At 39.9% G+C, this 24271-nt stretch overlaps 1 protein-coding gene across 1 annotated transcript in view; it reads right to left on the reverse strand.

The window, feature by feature from the left end:
* Window positions 1–24271, reverse strand: part of atrnl1b (attractin-like 1b) — a 100040-nt gene that overhangs the window by 41458 nt on the left and 34311 nt on the right. Inside the window, exons 18-24 of the mRNA XM_034309299.2 lie at window positions 22212–22430; window positions 21904–22041; window positions 20031–20124; window positions 16582–16634; window positions 13651–13745; window positions 11775–11853; window positions 7801–7958 (exon numbers count right to left, since the gene is read on the reverse strand). Coding sequence (XP_034165190.2) covers window positions 7801–7958; window positions 11775–11853; window positions 13651–13745; window positions 16582–16634; window positions 20031–20124; window positions 21904–22041; window positions 22212–22430 — 836 coding nt within the window. The remainder of the gene's footprint in view (window positions 1–7800; window positions 7959–11774; window positions 11854–13650; window positions 13746–16581; window positions 16635–20030; window positions 20125–21903; window positions 22042–22211; window positions 22431–24271) is intronic.

Raw genomic sequence — 24271 nt, forward strand, 5'->3', positions numbered from 1 at the left:
TCTTCCATCCCTGAGCTAGGGACTTGTTACATTTCTGGCATTAAGTGCAATTCAAAGACACCCAACCCTCAGCTAGATTACCTGTACGTTTGAATTCCCTCCTGTGGGCTTGTGGTCTAGTGTATCACTGTTATACCAGGATCAGATAGAGAACAAGTGACACTACACTATAAAAGCTTCTAATTCCTCCTGTTTTAATGGACTGCAATCTGTCTGTTCATAGCTGGAAGGTAGCTTTAAAAATGACTGATGGCCTGGATTAGATTTCCATTGACTACAGAAGAGAGGAAGAAAGTCCAAACCCCTTTAGCTAACTCAAGGTTACGGCTGACAGTAATTGCCATGTTTGTGCGATGTTGTTCGATCTTCCCAGTGCAAGGTTTGGGGTGTTGGGGTGAGGTTCCTCGCTGGTTCAAATGAGACGGTTAAGATGTTTTACAGCACACACCACCACGATATCAACATTGAGAACAGCAGCACCACTAATTCAGCATCACCACACTGACAAGCAGGATGTCAACGAGAGCACTGGCACAGCATCCCATGAGGCAGGGTGCTAAATTGCCTGGGTAAATACCAAGCCCAAAAAACAAAACATCCCAACACATAAATGGATTCATGTTCCAAATGTAAGTCACCCTGAGCTAGTGGATGAATAATGTAACAATAGCCTATGGCCAAACCTTTAAAAGAGCTCATTCATTTCATTAGGCACTTGGCACAGTCACAGATCCAGTGGGAATGCCAGGGAAAGTTAACACTCCATTAGGGCCAAAGCATCTCTAGAGCAAACAGACTTCGGAGAAGAGTGGCCAAATTAGAAAAGGGCAGTTATACATTGCGGCCGGCTGCCTGCACCTTTGGGAGAGTTGTCCGGCAGATGTGACTGGGTAGCAGAAACAGGTTACGCTTGTGTGATAATGCTCTTGCTGCAAGAAAGGTCAGACAGAAATGCCTCTGGGACAACTGGCCAAGTCAGTGCTATAATACTAACACTGAGGTACATCCTATCTGAAGGAGATAACACTGATCCCACTGGACAATGCCCACTCTGTGCTCAGGGAACATGCTCCATTTTGTCATCTAAAGGGTTAAAGTGTCAAGTAGTGGTGCCAGGAAGGGACTGATTTTAATACAATGTGTGTACAGTAAATCAGAACTGCGATTTAACCATGTGACCGGTACATCAGGTACACAATCCAGTCCACCCCAGAATTATGGTAAATGGTTATGCACAATTATTCAACATTTCTACTTAGAAAAAAAAAATGAAACTAATTTAATACCTTTCCTTAGCACATGTTTTAAGAATAGTATTAAAAGCAATTAAAAATGTGGTAAAATTATTGAGACCATGAAAGAAAATTTAGGAAATTGCATATTGCTTTTAAGCAATTAAGCACACATGTAAACATGTCATCTATCACTATGGAGAAAAACCAAAGCGGTTTCAATACAAAAGAGAGAGATGGGTGTTGAGCTGCACAACTTAAAAAAAAATAAATAAATACATAAATGGTTAAAAATACTAAAAGTACAACCAGAGTTAAAAGGGCTGAAAAGGCTGGAACAGTTGAAAAAACTAGACACATGACCACACTGCCCTCATACACAGTCAGGAGGAGAATGCTGACAATTGCACAGAAGAACCTGAAGATTTTGTTTTGAATTGCACAGCTCAGTTGATTCTGGTGCTGAGGGATGTTTTGAGACTAGTGACCCAAGGGCTCTTGTGAAGACTGAATTCCACTACAGGATACTGTGGTCCACAACCTGGTTGCTTCTAGCGGGAAATTAACACTTGGCCATAGATTAACCTTTCAACCCAAAATTTTTGAGCCACATCAACACATAAATGGTTGTGGAGGGGGGAAAAGAGAGAGGAGATAAATATTGTGTCTTTTACATTCTTTAAAATCCTGGCTAATGGCTCACTATTAAAGCCGGATCATTTAACGTCTTGTCACTACGGGTCACCCTCTCGCTCTGTGATTTCTCAATAGTGGTTTAACCAGCTGCCTGACACCCTGTACCACATGAATCTACTGTACATGCAACAATACAAAACACTTTAAAGGGAAAAAAGGAAGAGTTTTTATTTTACATACAGAAAAAAAATCACATGGTAACTAAACACAGCGTGTTACTGAAGATGTGCACACATAAAGGCACATGCACACCGATGAGCTTATCTAAACACTCACTCTCACTTCTACAGGAACTGTCAGGTTTTCTCATCAGTTTCACAGCTGGATTCTGATTATTCACAGGTAACACAGTCATAACCATTGAGCGCTTCTTGGAATGACAAACCATTCAGTGGGAATCATTGAGAGAGAGAGAGCATTACCACACAGGCTGACCTCATCTCAGTAGAATGAGATGCTCTGAGCAGTAAGCTGTGGCTACTGTGTGTTGTGCAGTAACGCTCCATCAGATTGAGTTTCCCCACACAGCCACCTTACTCTACCTCTTTACATTCCATTCCATGTTGTGTATACTCCTGCACTTGCATCTGCAATCTCAATTTCCCCTGTCAGCTACTAAACTGCCCGTCGGACAACATAATCAGCGTCAACGTAATCAACGTAAGCACGAGCACAGAACCAGCTCATAGAGTTACAGAGGCCGTTTGTTTCAACAATGACCAGTGAGACACAGCAGCTTTAAGAAAATCTCATTATTAGGGGATGAATGTAGCTCAGAGGAGATGGAAATCCAAAAATCATTCATAAATAAATTAACCTTATTGAAGAAACTTCTCACATGAGCTAAAGATATGGAATCATGAATGCAGATCAATATTTGTGGAGATATTCCTAGCTATATTGATGTGCAGAAAATGTCACTAAGCTTTAAAGAAGACATCTTACAAGCAGTAATAACAAGAGAAACATTATCTCCGTGTAGCACACAGTATCTGACCAAGTGACATTTTAAAATACCGCTCGATTATGCGCCAAAATCTTCACTGATCAGTTTGAAGCATGAGGATTATGCAAAGATCAAGTTGTATTAATACCATGCATATATGGACTACATAACGCTATAATCTTTGCCTAATCTGGCATGCCATCCAGTGAAATGCACATTAACACTGCTTAAAATTTACGTGTTTAAATGTATCCTTAGATAAATTTTTTTTTTCATGGCCAATATCCACCCATCGGGCAGCTCTCGTCTATCACATGACAGCTACAAAACAGAGAGGGTGAAGGCTATGACGTGCTTCCTATGAGGAAGCAACTTTTCAAACTGCTGCTCATGCAACATCAGGGGGCGGCGTAACACACTCGGAGGAAAGCGCTTGAAACGCATGAGCTCACAGACTCCCATGATTGGTTAGTGCCGCTGTGATTGATAAGGGAGAGAGAGCATCCCATCCCTCCCTCCCTGAGACCATGCACCAGTTTTGCTCTCTTGAGCTCCCAGTCACGGATGGCTGTGGCATCATCAGGATCCAAACTCACATTCTCCAGGTGATAGGCTGAACACTTTTCTGTTGCGCTGCTCAGGAGCCCAAAATGCATGCTTATTTACAGTAGCAGTTTGGAGCAGAAAGTACCAGAATCTACGTAAATACAGGTCACTACAGGTTAAGACCCTACTGGCCTGCAGAACTATTTGCCTTTGTTAACACAACAGCAAAGCTCTGTCTGAAACACATGGAAAAAAATGTATTTAAATGATTGCTTAAAATAAAACACAATTCATCCAAATTACCACTTAAAAACTGGAGAAACTCATTCATAATTATAACTTTCCTGAAAACATTTTAAATTATAGTATTTAGAAAAAAAAAAAAGCTCATAAAATCTCTTTTTTCTAATCCCTCACTATGTGGGGGAAAAAAACTCAAGAGCAAAATAGAGATAAATGGGAGTTGAGCTGCACAAAACAAATATTTGAAACATCTGGAACATTTGAAATTTGCCAGGACACAGAGCTGTAGTGATGTCCTGTGCCTCCATGTGCCTCACTGTGATGATGTAGGATGTGTTGCTGTAGAGCTTTAATACACCACAGTCTGAGCCAAAGCTGCCTTTCCTATATCCTGCTAACAACAGCAGCGTATGTTCCCATAAAACATCTCAAAACTGATTGAACACGTACTGATTTAACTACAGGTTTGTAGAAATGAAAAAATGACACCAAATTTGTTCAAATGAACGTTCAGTTCCATAATCTTTGCGTAATAATAAAAACACACACGAGACACCTGACAGTGATACTCTAGGTTAGAGCCTGTATGTTAAACATGCCTGACTGAAGCTTCCTCACTTGAGGGTAACTCTGTTAAGGCCACAGTGCCAGATCAGATCTACATCTGTTCCACTTGGCCAAGCTCTGACTGCAGTCCTGAAGAGCTCGAACCTCCACATGCCCTACTGTTACCTAGAGCTGATGCCAACCAGCCTGAGGCTCCACACTCAGTCCTACACGGGCATTAAAGTGAAGGGTGGGGAGAAGAGCAGGCTCCAGTGTGGTCGTTCCCCTTAGGGTCCAGCGCTGAGCACAGCACTGTGTTCTGCTCCAGCCTCCGTACACACATTACACTACAGCACTTTCTATTATTCACAACACAGAAAGAGACTTCAGGACCAGTGTATGTAAGGCTGCTCAGAATGAAATATTGGTCTCAGTCTGAAAAACATTCTTATAAATCAAGAAATTTACTCCTACACTTAAGCCAAGAATAAGAGCAATGGACAGAAATCCTTTAGCCTGAAGAGTACTTTTAAACAGGCGAGTGTTCAGAAATGTCCGTCTCAACTATTAAAAGTAGCGAAAGATGGGAGAATGTCCTGCAAATGACTGATGATGCAGAGCTGATAAAGACATAAGAATTGTTATCCATTCTTTTAATTAATTAGTAATCAAATAAAATGCAAACAACTTAATTCCTCCAGACAAACAAACAAAACAAACTGCTTCTTATCCTAGTCTGATTAAACCCAAATCTGCCCTTCATGCTGCTCTTTATTTCCTCTAGCAGATCAGCTACAGAGTTTGTATTTGTAAATCTCAATCGTATTGTATTTGTAAAGCTCCGTAAATAAGGAGCAGCTGTAACTGCATGTCCTCAGTGAAGCGACGTTAAATCTGTTATCATTGTAACTGTAGCGAATCCAATGCAGACGATTATTTATTTCAAAGAAATATATTCACCTTATTGAACATGACTTGATTAATCGTGTGTGCGATTATCAAGGTGATTATTATGATTATTATTATTAGCCCCCAATCTTTGGAATGCCATCACCCAGGAGTTTCAGGACTGCACTTCCTTCTCCGATTTTAAGAGTCGACTTAAATATAACTTTTCTCCCAGCACTTTTCCCTTTCTTGTTCCTTCTGTCTTATTCCTATTTTTTTTTTTTGTATTATGACCCTGTGTTTTTAAAAGCCACTATATAAGTAATAATGCATAATATTTATTATTATTATTACTATTATTATGTCTTTTTAAAAGTCTATTTTGCGTGCAGCCTACAAAAAAAAAAAAAAAAAAAAAACTTGTGGTTCATTGATTTACAGTGATGCGACTGTCGTACCTCATGCTTGAGATTTATTCCGAGAATTAACTCCTACTCCTTGCTAAAAGTTGCTCTGAGAACTTTTAAAACACATTTTCTCTCCCAGCTTTAAGAATTTTTTTTCAGTCTTAAGCAAAATTCTAAGACACTTTTTTTTTTTTAGGAGCAAACCTTCGAAGCTTTAAGTCTGTTCAAGGCCTGGAGACGGAAATACAATCCCCTCCGAAAGTATTGGAACAGAAAGGCCAATTCTTTTGTTTTTGCTATACACTGAAAACATTTGGGTTTAAGATGAATATGAGACAATAAATCAGAGTTCCAGCTTTCATTTCCTGATATTTACATCTATATCAGACCACCCAATTTTTAGGTGAGCAAAAATATAGGGACAGTCTTAAAGTAAATAACACATAATATTTGGTTACAGGTCTCTCGTTTGCAATAACTGCATCAAGCCGGCGACCCACCGATATCACCAAACCGCTGCATTATTCTTTTGTGGTGCTTTTCTAGGCTTGTACCACAGCTTCTTTCAGTTGCTGTGTGTTTTGGGGAGTTTCTCCCTTCAGTCTCCTCTTCAGGAGGTGAAATGCTGCTCAGTTGGGTTAAGGTCTGCTGATTGATTTGGCCAGTCTAAAACCTTCCACGTTTTTCCCCTGAATAAGTCCTGTGTGTGTTGGCAGTGTGTTTTGGGTCATTGTCTTGCTGTATGATGAAATTCCTCCCAGATAGATTGGATGCATTCCTCTGTAAATTGGCAGACATGTGGCTCATCTCTGTATTTCTTTGTGAATTTCAATCTGGCCTTCTCATTCTTACTGCTGATGAGTGATTTGCATCTTGTGATATGGCCTTTATATTTCTGCTTTTGGAGCCTTCTCCGAATGGTGGATTGGGATACCTTCACCCCTGCCCTGTGGGGGTTGTTGGCAATGTCACTGACTGTTGTTTTTGGGTTTTTCTATACAGCAACTGCTGTTGTTTTCCTTGGCTGACCTGTTTAAAGATATTAGTGCACCAGTGGTTTCTTTCTTTTTCAAGACATTCAAAATTGTTGTATTGGCTATGCCCAATGCTTATACAATGGCTCTGATCAATTTTCCCTCTTTTCTCAGCTTCAAAAGGGCTTGTTTCATAGACAGCCCTCTGGTCTTCATGTTTTTTAATGTCATTTGCCATGTCATTTTGAACAACAAATGAAGTCTTCATAGCTGAAACCCAGGTCTCACACCAAGAGTAGAAAATCAGAGCTATTAACTGTTTAGACAATCGATCTAATGGCACATCTGCACAACAAGATACACCTAGTAGTCACATGTTCAAATATTTTTGATCACTTGAAAAATGGGTGGGTTCAAAGAAAAGGTGTGGATGTTCTAAGTTGTTTAACACATCTACATGTAAAATATTGGGAAATGAAAGCTGAAATTCTGATCGATCGTCTCATATTCACCTTTTGATCTCAAACCCAAATGTCTTCAGTGTATAGCAAAAAAAAGAACTGGCCCTGCTGTTCCAATACTTCAGGAGTGGACAGTAGGTGAGATGATTTGTTTCACATATCTTGGACTGAACAGATAAGACAGACATCTCAGTTACTGTAGCCAAGATCATTTTCCCCTCTTCTAAAACTGCTGACACAAAGCATTTGCTTTAGCACGCCAGCCGCCTGTGATGAAAACAACATCCATGTTATATATATGTGCATTGCTTGAATATGTCTGTAATACAGACAGCAAATATAATTCATAAAAAAAAGAGTAATGCACATCATTCTGAATGCAACCTTAATGTTTCTTAGCAAGATCATCTGTCTTTAGGCATCACTCTCTCTCAGACTGTCATTACACAGAAGTCATCTAGGCATCTGGCAGTGTGATGCATTCCCACATGAGAGCAGTTTCAATTTTATGCATCATAAGACTAAGGAATGAATATTGTGGGAAACCGCTGCAAAACTGTCCCAGCGCACATCTCAATAATTGATTCCAACATTATAAAGCCATGGATCTTTTTAAGAGTGTTTCATTTTATCTAAGTGCATTTTAGACTTGGTGATCAATATGATTTCCGATCCACAGGAGACAACGAGTGCTGGCTTTCCACTTTGTCTGACATTTGACATGGGTGAGCTAACTCAGCAGAGCAGTAATGGGAATCTTTACACAAGAGAGATTCCTGTCCATCTTCTGTCACTCAATAAAGCAAACATGTAACAAACAGAATACACTTTGGAGGCTATATCCACATGAACGACCCATACCTGTATTTTAATAGGCCACGAGAAGTTGCTGACGTAGACGTAGAAGGTGATGTTGGGATTGCTGCGGAAGCTGAACTTCTCACAGGAGAAGCTGTCCCTGTGTTCTTTAATGTTGGTCTTGGACACAATGGGGACTTCTTCTCCAGAAATGGTACCTGCTGTTAGGTCAAACAACAAACAAAGTTCAGGTGAAACAATTACTTTAGAAAAAACACAATAACGCAAATAATGCAATATTTTAAACACTGGTATTTCATCATCAAGGAAGACAAATAGTAAGATGATGCCAAATCTACAATTATAAATAACAGGTGCATCACTAGCGATACTGATATCAGTCTGATGCCGTCCTCATTTACTCATAAAAATGCTCAGACACCAACAGCTAATAATCGCATGATACTATGTGACATAAGCCTAGTGTATGCTGTCATGCTAACGAACATGCAGCAATGACAGAAATCAAAACATAGTTCAAGATTTATGATGGCAATCAGAGCAAAACTGTGCTCTGTGAAAATACACTATACGGGCAGAAGTATGTGAACACCTGACCATCACACCCATATGTGCTTGTTGAACATCCCATTCCAGATTTACTCCCCCTTTGATGTTATAATAACCTCCACTCTTCTGGGAAGGCTTTCCACTAGATTTTGGAGTGTGGCTTTGTGAATTTGCTCATTCAGCCATAAGGGCATTAGTGAATTCAGGCACTGATGTCAGGCGAGGAGGCCTGAGGAGCACTCGGTGTTCCAAAGGTGTTCAGTGGGGTTGAAACCATGGGTCTGTGCAGGCCACTTGAGTTCTTCCACACCAACCTTGGCAAATCATGTCTTCATGGAGCTCACATTGTGCACAGCTGCACTGTCATGCTGGAACAGGTTTGGGCGTCTTAGCTCCAGTGAAAGGAAATTGTAATGCTACAGTATACAAAGACATTCTATACAATTATCTGCTTCCAGCTTTGGGGCAGCAGTCTGGGGAAGAACCACACATGGGTGTGATAATCAAATGTCCACAAACTTTTGGCCATATAGTGTATCAAATGAGGAACTACAGCCTCTTTCCACAATAAAGTAAAAATAAAATAAACTTTACTCACAGGTGTACAGAAACATTTTTCTGACATACTCTTCTACGCTGCAAACCTACTCGATTCAAGGGAACCAATGTAGCTAGCTAATGCACTTTATTTAAAAACAACTAGCTAATGTTATAAATAATATGCCTAGCAGCTGAAGTGCATGAACCATGCACTACGCAAACAAGAAAAACAACAGAGCTAAGTAAAAATGTTCCATGGTACCCCTGACTGATAAGGTAAGTAGGGTACTCTTTTCTGTTTCAGTATCGGTATCGAGTACTCATGCTCAGTCTGAAAAAAATGGCACTGATGCATCCCTAATAAATAATGCTTCATCTGATTTAATGTCTACATTCGGAGGTACAACAATCCCACACAAATAGGCAATCAAAATTATATTAAAAGCACAAATACACACGGGTAACAAATTAATGGCGAAAAAAAAAAAAAACTAAAGTGTTTTAGAATAATGTTCGCCTACGACAAGCCGCCTGAACAGCTTCAATGCATCTTGGCATCCAGTATTCCAGGCAGAAACTTCACCATTACGTTATATTATGTCTTCAGAATTAATGACTCACATTATGATCATCTGGAACATTTTCTTCCTACTTTCAAATACAACACAGCACAGCTAATTTCACTGAGGAAAACCCAAATTAAGATTGTTTAATTTTTTTTTTTAGTGATAAGCTTAATGGTTTTGTGAGATCTTCCAAATAGTCCTCACATTATCACCCATTTGATCTTAGAATCAAATTTCTGTACATTTCCATTGTACACGAGAGCAAGATAAGAAGTGGAGAGATGAGGAAGCGATGATGCATTCTGCAGTCTCTAAGCACAATAAACTGAGATCTTATTAAAATGAATCTACTTAATCAAGCACAGTGTGAACCATTTACTCTCACACCCACTCTCAAAACACAGATGAGTGATTTAAGGAAAAAAAAGAGCATAAGGTGTCTTAGTAAGGTGTTGGGCCAGGACAGCTGCAACGTGCCTTGGCATAGATCCTACAAGTCTCAGGAACTGTACTGGAGGGATGAGCAGCATTCTTCCAAAAATATATTGCCACAAGTGATGGCAGTGAGAGCACTGTCTCTCCAGCTGATTTATACTTCAGTGACCGCATATCTGCAAGCATGTCAAGGCGTCATGCACGGAGGTCAGCCTTTAACATGAATCAAACAGGAACATACAGAAAAGCGAATGTGATAAACAAAACAACTGAAAACAAAGGTTTCCATGTTTCATTTTAGAAATAATGAGTAGAAGAGAACACAGATTGTAGTTTTCTGTAAATAAATCCATTATACAATAACGTGATCATATCAAGTGCCATGTGTGACGTGAGCATGCCGCATACTGATCGACTCGCACGTGCTGTTCATTTACAGCTATCCATGAGAGTTTGTCATAGAGGAGATATTTTATTAAAGACACCAGCCTGAAAAAAATAACAGCATGAATAGTTCTACACTGATATGTTCCAAAAGGTTTTTTCATTAGTTTCTGTCGCAAAATATAAGATCTTAAATGTAAGATTTTTAGCAGACTACACTTTCAAAAAAGGGTTGGAGTGTACGTCCTGCATCTATAGATAACAGAAAGTACTGGATGTGATAAGAAAACATTTTATTGTTTTAAATTTTTATTGTTTATGAGATGTATCTGGAACAATATTACTCTTAAACCCTTGAAAAACCTGTAGAAAGATTTCCAGGCACACAACTAGAAACACCTCCCTGACAATCAATCAACATTCGCCTGTAGGCTGGTTGATACACAGCACTTCAGATACACACAACAATCAGTTAGCCTCTTGGAGGACAGCATTACCCATAAACGCCCTCTCTGCACCTCAACGCAACGACACTAACGTGCTTCAGAGCAGAAGTAGACATCAGCCATTACAAGTCACTCCTTAAGTGTTCAGTTGGGTTGAGATTTGGTGACTGTGAAGGATACAGCATATGATTTACATTATTTTCATACACATCAAACCATTCAGTGAGCCCTCATGCCCTGTGAATGGGAATGTTGTGACTATCAATCCATTTTTATCCATCAGGATAGAAATGTTTCAGCACAGGATAAAGGTAATGAGTCAGAATAGCTTTGTACTGATTTGCAGTGACTCTTTCCTCTAACGGACGAGTGGAGCCAAACCATGACAGCAGTAATGCCTCCAAAAATAGCATAACAGAGTCACTGTTTCCTTCTTTAATTTCTCACCATTCTGTATTTGCCAACACACATACAACAAACACAATTTTAACCTTTTAAAAACATTTTCCACTCAGAAAAACGTTAAATGGACTAGCGGGAGCAAACCGCATGTGTAAAGGTTTGCTCCATTTAATAAGACTTTTGTGACGTTTCCGTCTTTTTTCGCTCCATCCACAGTATAAAGCCTCACACATCACAATTCTAAACCATCAATATGAAACAAAGCCCTCAAAATGACAACGCGAGAGCTGCTCTGTGGGAATGGTTATCTTAATTGAAATCATTCCGTGCTCCTGAAGACGTCTCAGTCCCAGAATTCTGAGCTGTGGGCCAGACTATTGTCAAAAGCCCTGCCCAGGGGAGAGTATCTTTAAACATGGAGCAAATGCTCTAAAAATTAATGGCTTAGCTAGGAAAGTTCAAGGGGGAGAAAGGACAAATCTGTTTAACAGGATGGAAAATGTCAAAGTCACAGCAAACAGTGTCTGGTGACTTTTTGAATTGATGGAGATTGCAAAATAAATAATAGGAGCGAACATAATGGCACACAACACCTGTACTACACACAAACAGATATGACAAAGGCAATTTGCCTTACAAAAGGACCGGCTGAAAAGAGTGAAAACTAAAATGTAGCAGAAAGTAGCTTAATTACCTGTTGATCCAACAGACCAAGTGATGTTGAGGTTGAAGTTGTTGGACGCGTTGATGGACATGTCCAAATTTTTATTGGTCTTAAAAGGAAGAAAATGAGGGTAAAATGAATCATTATATCTCTCACCCCAGCAGAGCTTATAATAATTTACACCTGCATTTCATTCAAGTATGTGTGAAGGTCTGGGAAAACCTGCCGGAGTCCCTGTGCTTGAATGCTGAACAGCCAAAAAAATGACAAAAACTTGGTATATAACCCCAAATTGACATGGAAATGTTTTTATTTGCTTTTTAATCCTGCCTAGGCTATCTTCTGAAAAGATCATGCTCGCTACAGTCAGTCTGCCATAACTGTCATCTCCTCACAGACACTGTCATGATTCGAACAAGTTAGAGAATAGCTACATGCCACAGCAAAATGGACATGAGCCTAATCACTTCAGTCTGTAATCAGATACCGTCTGTCAGAGTGTCTGTGATCCTCCTGTGCCACAGTCAGAAAAGGAATCATTAAAAGCTGTTTTCTCCCTTTTCATTTTTGGTGGTAAATCAATGTTAAAAATTTACTTGTGGTTGAGATACATTCAAGAGAGAAGCATATTTCAGTTCAGAAAAGCTGTAATTTTCAGAACTATATAAAGTAAAAGTCAAAATTTCAGCACGTGAAGGGTTTTCCCAGGCCACCACACATATTTCAAAGCTCCAAAAGCTTAGAAAAGAAACCCAATATTATGTAAGAAATAAAACCTAATGGGACGTGCTGTTGTAGGAAAATATATTTACTGTTACCACCCCAAAGCTGATTATTTAACTATAACATCACATCCCAAAATGTTTTATTCTTCTTATACCACAGCGATTTGCCAATGATTTCAACTTTTAATTTATGAATGATCGACACATTGTGCTTTTTAACAATTTAGACTTGTCATGAAACGTATTAGAATAAGTGCATTAATAAAAACGTATGGTTTGAATTACAGCTGGCACTACTGACAGAGCTGTGCTATTATAGAAAATTATACACAGCTAGAAACTGGTCAGAAAGTGTTGTAAAAATTAAAATTGTGTGAGAAATAACGCGAGAGACTATGCTGTTATATATATGGAAAATAATCCAAGCCTGGGTGATGTGCTGCCATTATTTACAGAAAACTGCATGGTCTGGAGTATATCGTAAATATTTAATATATTAATGCATTTTAACTGTTTATCGTTAAATGTAATGTTGTGGACTCTCCGTGATGTATGTTAGTTCCTGTTATCACTTAGATTATAACAATGATAAACAGTCATTCTCTCACCAGCATCTCCTTTTTTCTTTCTCTCTAACAAAAAACATAGCTTGTCATTTTACTGAGAAACCGGAAAGTGTAAACTGCTCTGTCCTGAAGACTTTCCTGTGACTGTTACAAAGTTAAATAAACATCAATGGTTAACTGTTTTTCTTTATTAAACAACACTTTTGTTGCTTCTCTTTATTAATTTTTTTTTGTGGAGCGTCTGCCGTACAACTCTTGGTGTATAAGCTGTTACTATAGAAATAAATGCGTATTAGAATGTAAACCTATAGCTCATGTTACAGCTGGAACTACTGTCCAGGCTGTGCAGTTAAACAAAAATAAAACACACCTTCTGACCAATCAGACTGGTGAAATCAACCATGCCGTAGTATACAGAAAATTAATCAATACATTCTGACCAATCAGATTTGAGATTTCATGAGTGCTGTGGTATAAAGGGTTCTACATAGCTCCTTTAAAGATTCTCCCTGAACAACAAATCAATTTTTTTTTTTTTTTTTTTTTGGGAAGAAGATAGACCAAAGATTCTGACAAATACTGTGTACTGTGCAAGATGAGTGGAGAATGACTGACCTGTTCTGGAGTGGCCATGAAGTTAATGGCAGTGTAATATTGGTCATCCTCTTGAAGCAGACTGAAGGTGAACTGGTAGTCAATCAAAAGGTTGTCTGTTCAAAACGTCCAAAAGACATTACAGTTAAAGCTTTTAATCGCAGCCTAGTGCAACACACCATATCAATTATTAAAGGCTTTAGAAGTATGATTCATTAATTCAGGCACATGTTGCTAGAGCTAGCATTTAGAAAATAGTTCACCTTAGAGATGCAGTGACAACGAATGAAATATGTGACATTATGAAAAAGTGGTGCAAAGGGCTACTTTAAAGTGCTCACTGAGTCATCAGTCACCTGTAGCTCTTCCATGACTAACTAAATGCATCATCAAATTCATTTCCGATTACAGTGACTTTTTCTGAGACATTTAAGGTCGGTGACGTTTTTGTATATATGCTCCCTTATAAAAAGCCATAACCTCTTACAGATACCACGAGTGCAGATAATCATACTGCTGGCAAAATGCTCTCAGTAGTAGCTGTTCACAGTGCTGCTCTGACAGGCAATGGCCATTGCTTTATTGCGAGATGGAACACATCGTCTTTACAAGAGCCTGTCAGGACTGCTGCTGTGACTCGGCTAGTAATGAGTAATTACCTGTCCAATAAAGAGAAGGACACACGGACACGCCATTAACAGACTGTTGTGAGGGGAATAATCGAGGTGTGTGCCGTCGAGCTCAAAAACAGGTCTCAGATAATTTGCAGAAAATAGATGTCGATTTTACATTATGCAAATGAAGTCCTGGAATTAGTCTAGATATTGTATTTAATACAACAAAATACTACAAAACTAGGAACTATAATTTTCACACATACTGTCCGGTGTAGATGTAAATAGCGGCCGTGCTTGTTCGATTTCAAATCCAATATATTACGAGGTTAAAAATATTATCTTTAATTAATGTAGTTACTTCTAAATTGAGTGGCCCAGTCAATAAGCACAAGAATTTCCTAAGATAAATAAAATTTTATTTTAAAGCACTTCATTAAAGCACTTTCTGCACTTTAACCTCTCCAATCTGTTTTATATCAACACACAATCCAGCAAGATACACTATATGGCCAAAAGTATGTGGACACCAGTATGTGGACCATCACACTCATATGTGCATGCTGAACATCCCATTCCAAAACCATGGGCATTAATACGGCGTTGGTCCCCCTCTTTGCTGTTATAATAACCTCCACTCTTCTGGGAAGGCTTTCCACTAGATTTCGGAGCATGGCTTTGTGGATTTGCTCATTCAGCCATAAGAGCATTAGTGAATTCAGGCACTGACGTCAGCTGAGGATCCCTGGGGAGCACTCAGAGTTCCAATTCATCCCAAAGGTGTTCAGTGGGGTTGAAACCACGGGTCTGTGCAGGCCACTCAAGTTCTTCCACTCTAACTTTGGCAAATCATGTCTTCACAGAGCTCGCTTTGTGCACAGGTACACTGTCTTGCTGGAACAGGTGTGGGCCTCTAAATTCCAGTGAAAGAAAATTGTAATGCTACAGCATACAAGGACATTCTATTGTGTGCTTCCTACTTTGTGATAACAGTTTGGAGAAGAACCTCATATGGGTGTGATGGTCAGATGTCCACAAACTTTTGGCCATATAGTGTATGACATGTCTATATAATGCACAACATGATATAGTCACCATATAGTGTATGACATGTCTATATAATGCACTCATGATATAGTCACATGACACTGAAGTCACTCGGAACCATAGAGGTCTACAGCTTGGCTTGTATGGATTTTTTCCGCGGGGCCAGACAGAGGTACACCATATCCTATCGACATTCAGGGAGTTTTCCACCGTGGGGGATGTTAAGCAAACAATCCCATTAGTGATCCGGTTTCTACGCTGAAGAAGGACGCTGGGGCGAGTTGTACTGTTTTCCAGCTAAGATTATTACAGCTTTCTGTGACCATTTTATTAAATCAGAGCAAAAATAAAGTGATGAGGAGAGTGACGAGTTCCTGCTAGCACTACCGCCAACCTTCTACACCCTTCCCAGGTCATAATTAGCTGGTTTACTCACTTCCATCAAACGTCAGCGTTTCACAACTCATTCACAATATGAGGGAACTGAAGAGTACACATGGACACAGTAGCACTCTTCTCTAATCAGAGAAACAGAAGCTGTCGCTCAATGCCTACACACTCCATCTAAAAGATATACTTGGAGTGGAGCAGCGACAGAGTGATTGATAAATTGACGGGTTTTGTTTAATGCGGACTGGCGATAGCTTGGGGATAATGCTGGCAGCTTTTGCAGACTGAGTGAAATCTGATGTCCTAAATGCTCCTGACCGCATTAAGGCTGGATGAGCTCCATGATGACGGCTGATAGAGAATGCAAAAAGAATCCATGTGTAATGGCGCACCGCAACACTGCCACCTAGTGCTACACCACCGCACCTCTCACATACAGACCATGCACAGCTTGTGAGTGTCTGTGAATGAATGCTTGTGCATGTGCGCACACACACACACACACACACACACACACAATCATCATGCATCCTGTGAGATGTACGCTGAGTAACAGTCAGCACCCCTACCTACGCTTCCTGTTCTCTCAGAGGATGCATGGAGATGGATTTGTCCAACATTTTTAGTCATGTTCAATGAAGGCTGACAATATTCTCCTTGTTACATGCATGTTACATTAACATGTACTCATTTGGAATATACATCTATCCAAAGCGACTTCATTTTATACAAAAAAATAAGGTGGGATATGATCTAAGAAAGCTGCTGTGACAAATCAGGACCATTTTTATACCAACTGAGAAGGCAACTGATCTGTGTTATATAATGGTAATCAGAGAGTCTTGAAGTTGTAATGGAGTGAATATTGTTCAGTGTCATTACTCTAAAAGGCCATACTTACAGTAACAGGTTCCTCTCAACGGGTTGCCAAGGTAACGATTCTCTGAATCACATCTGCAAAAGAAGTTTAATAGAAACATTAAAATGACAAGCAGATACAGAATTTATACAGAATGCGCTTAATGAACCAAAGCTTTAGAACGTACTTGTTATGACTGTTTCACATAGGATATGCGTGACAGCCTGGGAAAATCCTTCACATGATCAAATTTTGACATTTTCTCATATATATATATATATATATATATATATATATATATATATATATATATATATATATATATATATATATATATATATAGTTTTAAAAATATATATATGGTATCCCGAACTGAAAAATGTTTCTCTTTTGTATCTCGACCTGTAGTTAAGTTCTAGCATTTTAAAGTCCCCCAAATTGGAAAAATCACATGTAAATATTTTATTCCAACTCCACTGAAAGACCCAGTTTTTACGGCTGCTGTGCTGCTTCGTTCTCCCAATGCGCTCTTTGCATGGCAAACGTGACGCAAGGTCTGGAATTAACTTAAATATAAACACTTCCATGCAATTTAGTAGTAGAGATTTAAATTAATATTATTGGAGGAAAAACTCAATTTTATTTAAAACCACCCAGACATTTCTGGCTTTTTTCCAGAAATTAGCTGTATTAACATCTGATGAGTTTTCCCCAGATAACACATATATTAAAAATATCAATTCAAGGCCTGCAGAGCAGCAGCAATGTAGTTTAGGACGTTTCATGCTCCATTGTACCTGCCGGATCCAGAGCTCAACAAATAGCTGACTGAATCAGGTGTGTGAAAACAGCTAAAACACTCACTGCACTGTTCACAAAAGCTTGTTAATATCATCCAAGATTACCTGTAAATCTGATGAAATCTACAATGGCATTATTCTTCCCAAATAGCTTACCTTCAAAATGAACTACAAAGTACTATTTATTACAGTCAACTTGTAGACATTTGGTCTTTAATCATGTATCTCAAAAGAACAAATATCCTAGCATCACCCCAGTGTGTGTGCCTAGCCCACCTTATACAATGCAGATTCATTGTTTTGTTCCATTATTTTGTGTGAGACAGAAAATGAACAAGATTCCTCCATCCCACTCTGAAACTCACTTAACAATTAACACCAATTTGCCTACAGAGCTCTCTCTCTCTCTCTCGCTCTCTCTCTCTCTCAATCTAAGCAAATTACACATTCTTTTGCTCTACCAAGCAACAAAGCAGAAGACAAATTAAAGTCTGCAGCCTCTGATGATCAAAGTTTCACTCAGTGCAAGCACTTTCCTCACTCTCGCTGTCTTTCAGTCCAGGTATCTGCGAGCAGACGGAGCCTAATTCACTTTGCTTTATTTGCCTGTGAATGCCATCTTGAGTGTGGTCTAATTTAGCACTTAAATGTTATGGTCAACCTCACTGGTAATTACAGTTATATTAAACTGCCGAGTAATGTGAGAAAGTGGAGTCATTATCTTACGTTGTGTTCTCACTTCAAATATTTCAGTGTTTGCTTGTACTTAATTGTGTGGGACGTCAGGGTTAGGCTGGCAAAGATTAAAGCTGGCTCAATTGCTGAAAATTACAGAATAATGCACCATGGCTATAAGTAATATGGTAATAAATTCTCAGCAACACAGTGCATCGACCATAATGTGATCATTTACAATGTAATGATACTAAGATTTCATAAGTTCCCTAACAATGTATTACTGATTACGTGATTAATGATTAATCCATAACCACCAACATTATATCACAACTGAAACACTAATTAAAACCATCCATTCTGTAGCATGCTTATTTTTATAGCAGAAATAATTCTGCTATACAGAATTCAGCAGGAACAATTCTTCCTTATAAAGAAGTAGGAAGAGGAATAAGGAATAGTACAACAGGAAGGAAAAGCAGAAGACAAAGGAGGAAGCATAGGAAAGAACAGAAGGAAGACTGGAAAATAAAGGCAGAAGAGAAGGACAGAATAGAAAGACATAAACGGAAGAGAAAGAAGAAAGAAAGAATAGGAGAGAAGGACAAAAGAGAATGAAGAACAAAACAGAGCAAAGAACAGAAGAAGAGGGCAGAAGAGAAGTAAGGAAGAGATGGATGGATGAAAGAGAAGGATGGAAGAGAAGTACAGAAGATAAGAAAGGATGGATGGGAGAGAAGGAACCAAGGACAGAAGTGAAAGATAGGAAAGAAGGAAGTACAAGAGATATGATAAGAGTGGTAGGAAGGAAAAATTAAAGCAAGGAAAGTAGGAAGGACAGATGAGAAGGAAGGACAGAAGGGAGGAAAGGTCAGAAGAGAAGGACAGAAGAGAAGGACAGAAGAGAAGCAGGGAAGAGAAGGAGGACAGAAGAGAAAGAAGAAAGGTAAAGAAAAACAGAAGATACGAGTGGAGGAGAAAGACACAGATGCATTCTCTTCTCTAACACACATAGCTCACACTTTCTCAACACAGATGTGTGTAGTGTATTAATGTGCTAATATTGTATTTTCTGTAGAATTTTAATGTGAGTTCTCCTGCAGTGTGTGTGTGTGTGTGTGTGTGTGTGTGTGTGTGTGTGTGTGTGTGTGTGTGTGTGTTGAATATGGGAGTACAAGACACTTACAGGAGTGCATTATGACCACTGTACCCAGGTCTGAGGACAAACAGCACTGCTGGCGGTTTTATAAAACCTGAACACATCATTCCCCTTGCCTTTCATCTGTGTGACATTTCAAAAATGACGCTACACTACCGAGAACACACACACACACACACACACCCCTAGACTGAAGCAATAAAACATAATGCACTCTACTTGCAGTATCTTAATTTAATCTGCACTAAGTGCACACCCACACAGTGAACATGCGCCAACACTCTATCTCTATGCATCGCTTTAATCTAATCCCCACTCAGGTCACACATTTGCCTAACACACATCAGACCATACAGCACGGGACTGCATTAGAGCATGATGAACTTCAAACAGGAATGATTTTCCTTTTGATTGTTTCCATTTCGGTAATTAAGAGGGACTCTTGAACCTGAGAGCACTGAGAGCAATCGCCTGGGAGCGAGGTGAGATGCTTCTACAAATGGTAATTTCAAACACACACACACACACACACACACAAAAATTCAAGCAAACACAAAGGAACTACATCAAGTTTTAATCAAATGGTTTGAACTCCATCTTGCGGCTGCACCGGTGTGCATGCTTGATTACGAGACTTGTTGAGGGTGCTGGGTAATGGACTTTGGCTGTTCTGTGTGATGGAGGAGGAGAGAGAGGAAATGAGGTAGGAAAGCAGTAAACAGGAACAAGCCTCCTTGCATCGTGTATACCTGCACACCTCAATGCAAGTTCCATTAGCTGTATTAAAAGCTTTTAAGATTGCACACTGGGCTCAGTGACGTTTGGGACAGGAACATGTGTGTGTTAGTGATACTCACAGGTTACACTGGTCTCCTTTAATCCCCTTGGTGGTGCAGAAACACTTCCCTGTCAGCACTTGGCACACATTGGCATGGCCATTACACTTACAGGCTGGAAAATGAGAGAAAACAGAGTATGGGGGAGAGATATAGCGAGAGAGAGAGAGAGGGAGAGAGAGGGAGAGAGAGGGAGAGAGAGGGAGAGGCAGACAGGGAAGAAGAGAGTGAGAGAGACAGAGCAAGAGAGAGAGAGAGAGAGAGAGATGTGTTTAGATGACGAGCACATAGCACCTCAGCAATTAAACTAATTAGACCTGCAGAAAGCTGCCTTTTAGCAAGTGAAAGCTTAACAGCAGAAAGTGAGTCACCAATCTACTTCAACAGTAAAAACTTTCTGTAGAAAGATCTAACGCCGTGAGACATAATTATGCATTACTGCCAATAAGCGTAATTAGTGAGAAGACAAACTGACAGTTGAGAACAGTATCTGTCAATCTCCCAGTACCACAATAGTCTAGAAAAGCGTCAGTGGCGAAGTGGTGTGTTTTATACGATCTGCAGCAGAGGCAACAGAGAGCCACTATGAGGAAGAAGAGCTGTGTTTCTCTGGGTAAAGAGGCGATGAGTGAGAAACTCTGTCTCTAGACCACATTAACAATTCTCTACGCACTAACCTCTGCCCTTCACATCCGAGGTTTGAAGATGCGGAGAAGAAAATGCAGCCCTGTGGCAGCGGGCAGTAGTGAATGTGATGTTTTATGTAATAGTAAATCAACAGCTATCTGTGTATTTGTCTGAATCTGGACTAAGGAACATGATGGACATTTGAGAATCCATGTTTTAAAAGATTTGATCACTACAATTCTTTCCTACCAAAAAGTGACCCATAGAAATGAAATTTTCTCTTTGACAAAATGTCAATGCCAGTTTCAACCTTTTATCTAAAATCCATTTCTGCCTGTTCTACATCTGTGGTCTATAATTTCCCCCCCCAATCTCCCCATGCCGTACGTTAAATACACCTATTTTTGCTGCTTAGGCATCAATTTTCTAAAAGTATGTGCCATAAAATTGAGTGTCTTAAAATTGCTATTATATATAATATAAAGTAGTTAATCATTTCCAGCAAGAACTTATGGTTACTTTTTCCGTGGCTGAACCTCAAATGGTGTTTTACTGGGAAAACGGTGCACTACATAAGTGTGCAATATAAAATCTAAATGCATTTTAAAGGAATTTCGCAGACAATGCGTACAATATTAAAGCATACAGACTTTTAACATCTCGCCTATGAATTCTGTTTTCTTGGGCTTTTCGTACATGTCAGGTACTGCAGGAGTCACAGATCTTTGTTTAGTTACTCTAACCAATTTGAGCTGTGTGTAAACGGTGTTTGTTCAACTCTCCAGCCAACCCCATCAGTGTACACTGCCTGTATCTAATTGCCATGTAGTTACTGTAACATCACGGCTTTAGCTTAACATCTATAACACTCTGAACAACAAGAGGTGTTGTGCATAAACTGACTGACTCTCAACAAAACAGCCTCTGAGAGGAGATCTGGTTCACTGCTGGGGCAGAGAGCTCTGTTTTAAATGAACGGAGCCAGAAGCTACACACCACCTCTCACCTCTACCATACAATGTGCTTCTTCACTTACAAGGCAACACCATGCCTGCTGCAATCTCAAACACATGCATGCACATGGGAGAGCTTCTGCTTTTCCATTACAGCGTAAAAGTTCCCTCCCACATCTAAATGCACCAGCTCCTGTATGACCTTAACACAAATCATGTTCTGTGTGGGTTTAGTCAGTCTACTATTGTGTACTGTTAACTGCCTCAGCTGTTGAGTCTGAGGTTGTCTCCTGTTTTCTGAATGCCTCACTGACCTTGACACTTCCCTCCGTTGGTGGGGTCTCCGTGATAACCAGGCATGCAGGTTTCGCAGTGTGGGCCGGTGGTGAGGTTACGACACTGCTCACACACACTTCCATTCACACAAGTGCTGTGGCCGTTACACTGGCAGGCTGGAAGAACGGAAGGAGAAGAGATTAAACTCCCTGCCTGCACCTGTAAACAAACACTCAAGACTCTTCCACTATATTTATTTCACCACAGGACAAACACTGTAGCGAGATGCTGAGCATACAAAGAAAAACTTGATAATGTTGGATTTCATGTTAGTGTGTGTTCTCACGAGGGCACTGTATAAAGGCCCACTCGTAGCCTCGCTCCTTGGGGCAGAGAGTCGTATCCAGCAGCATGTCCTGGTTGTGTTTGGGTGGGTTCTTCATAGGGCCACGGTACGAGCCCTCCACACACTGCCCTTTACCTGTGTTAGTGGGGTCTCCACACCAACCACAGTCAGGCTGCTCCAGACACTGACCACAAGTCCGAAAGCCAGAGCAGTTCTGAGCTAGAAAGCAACAGAAAGGTAAGAGTGGTGAAACAAAAAAGTCAAATACTGTAATACCATCAATAATAGTTTAAAAAAAAAAAAAAAAAATCATATTTTGGGCATATTGCCTCGCTCCATAAATGCTTTTTGACATGGCTGCATTGAGAAGTGAAATTTTCTAATTAGCAAGGCAATAGCGAGGCTCACGTCAATAGCATTATACTGCACATTATATAATATAATTACATCTAATGACTAGAGACAAGAACATTTCCAGAATCAATTTTTTTCATATCATGTGTCTGATTCATCACACGCACACACCAACTCTTGCTAATCACATTCATAGAAATCACTGCTTCTCATCATGTAGTGCAGAAGCTTTATCTAGGGGGCAGTTTTTGCTCACCAGATGAGTCCCATGAGTCCCTCCAGTTGATTCCTCACCTAAAACCCTGACCATGTGCTGGTCCTGACTACAGCTAATTCATATGGCAGGTGAGAGAGATGCACAGAGACAGAGCAAATGCAGAAAGATAAGCAGGGGGGAACCAACCATCTGGCAATGAACAAGAACTAAAAGCAAGACCGCTTTTCCACACAGAGCTGAAGCTTGAATGGACATGTGGCTTTGTTCTTGTCCTTCAGTTGGACCAGAGGGTTTGTGTATGTCCTTATTGCTCATTGGCAGATGGTTTGTTTTCACCTCCCATGGTCTTTAATGCCCAGGTTAGCAGATTTAATGCTTATATCCACCACAAATGGCCATCAACAACACACACACTGACACACACACACACACTCTCTCAACCTCACACCCACACACTCACTCTCTCACACACACATGACTAACATAACTGTGGTTCTAAATCACAAATGATCATGATACAGTATATAGTCGAGTCCATAAGTATTTGAACAAGTGACACAATTTTCATAATTTTGTAATTATGTAATTCTGTACACCACCACAATGGATTTGGGTCCGTGTGGAACTAGTGGTTAGGCCACAGCATTCTCATGGCTGCGGCCTGGGTTCGATTCCCAGCCAGGGAACCAACCCCGTGCAACAGTGTGCTCTCAGTTCCGGTCCCAAGCCCGGATAAAATTGGGGAGGGTTTGGTCAGAAAGGGCATCCGGCGTAAAAACTGTGCCAAATCAAATACGCAGACCAATGATCCACTGTGGTGCAGCCGAAAGAGGAACAACACCACCACCACCACAATGGATTTGAAATGAAGCAATCAAGATGTGACTGAAGTGTAGACTTTCAGCTTTAATTCAAGGGGTTTAACAAAAAAAATTGCATTTACCATTTAGGAATTACAGCCATTTGTGACAGTCCCCCATTTTCACAGGCTCAAAGGTAATTGGACAATTGACTGATAAGCAGTTTCATGGCCAGGTGTGGCCCGTTTCCTCATTTTTTCATGCGAAATTAAGGAGATAAAAGGTCTGAAGTTGATTCCAAGTGTTGAAATTGCTTTTGGTAGCTATTCATGGGAACTCTCAATATGTGGTCCAAAGAGGTGTAGATGCAAGTGAAGGAGGCCATCATTAGGCTGAAAAAACAACACAAACCTATCAGAGAGATAGCAGAAACATTATGAGTGGCCAGGTCAACAATGTAATACATTCTTAAAAAGAAGGAATGCACTGGCGAGCTCAGCAACACCAAAAGGCCTGGAAGACCACAGAAAACAACTAAAGTGGATGATGGCAGAATTCTTTTCTTGGTGAAGAAAAACCACTTCACAACATCTGGCCAAGTCAAAAACACTCTCAACAAGGTAGGCGTATCATTGTCGAAGTCTAAAATCAAGAGACACCTTCATGAATGTAAACACAGAGGGTTTACC

This window comes from Pangasianodon hypophthalmus, chromosome 12 (genome assembly GCF_027358585.1).
Source record: "Pangasianodon hypophthalmus isolate fPanHyp1 chromosome 12, fPanHyp1.pri, whole genome shotgun sequence".
Taxonomy (NCBI): Eukaryota; Metazoa; Chordata; class Actinopteri; order Siluriformes; family Pangasiidae; genus Pangasianodon; species Pangasianodon hypophthalmus.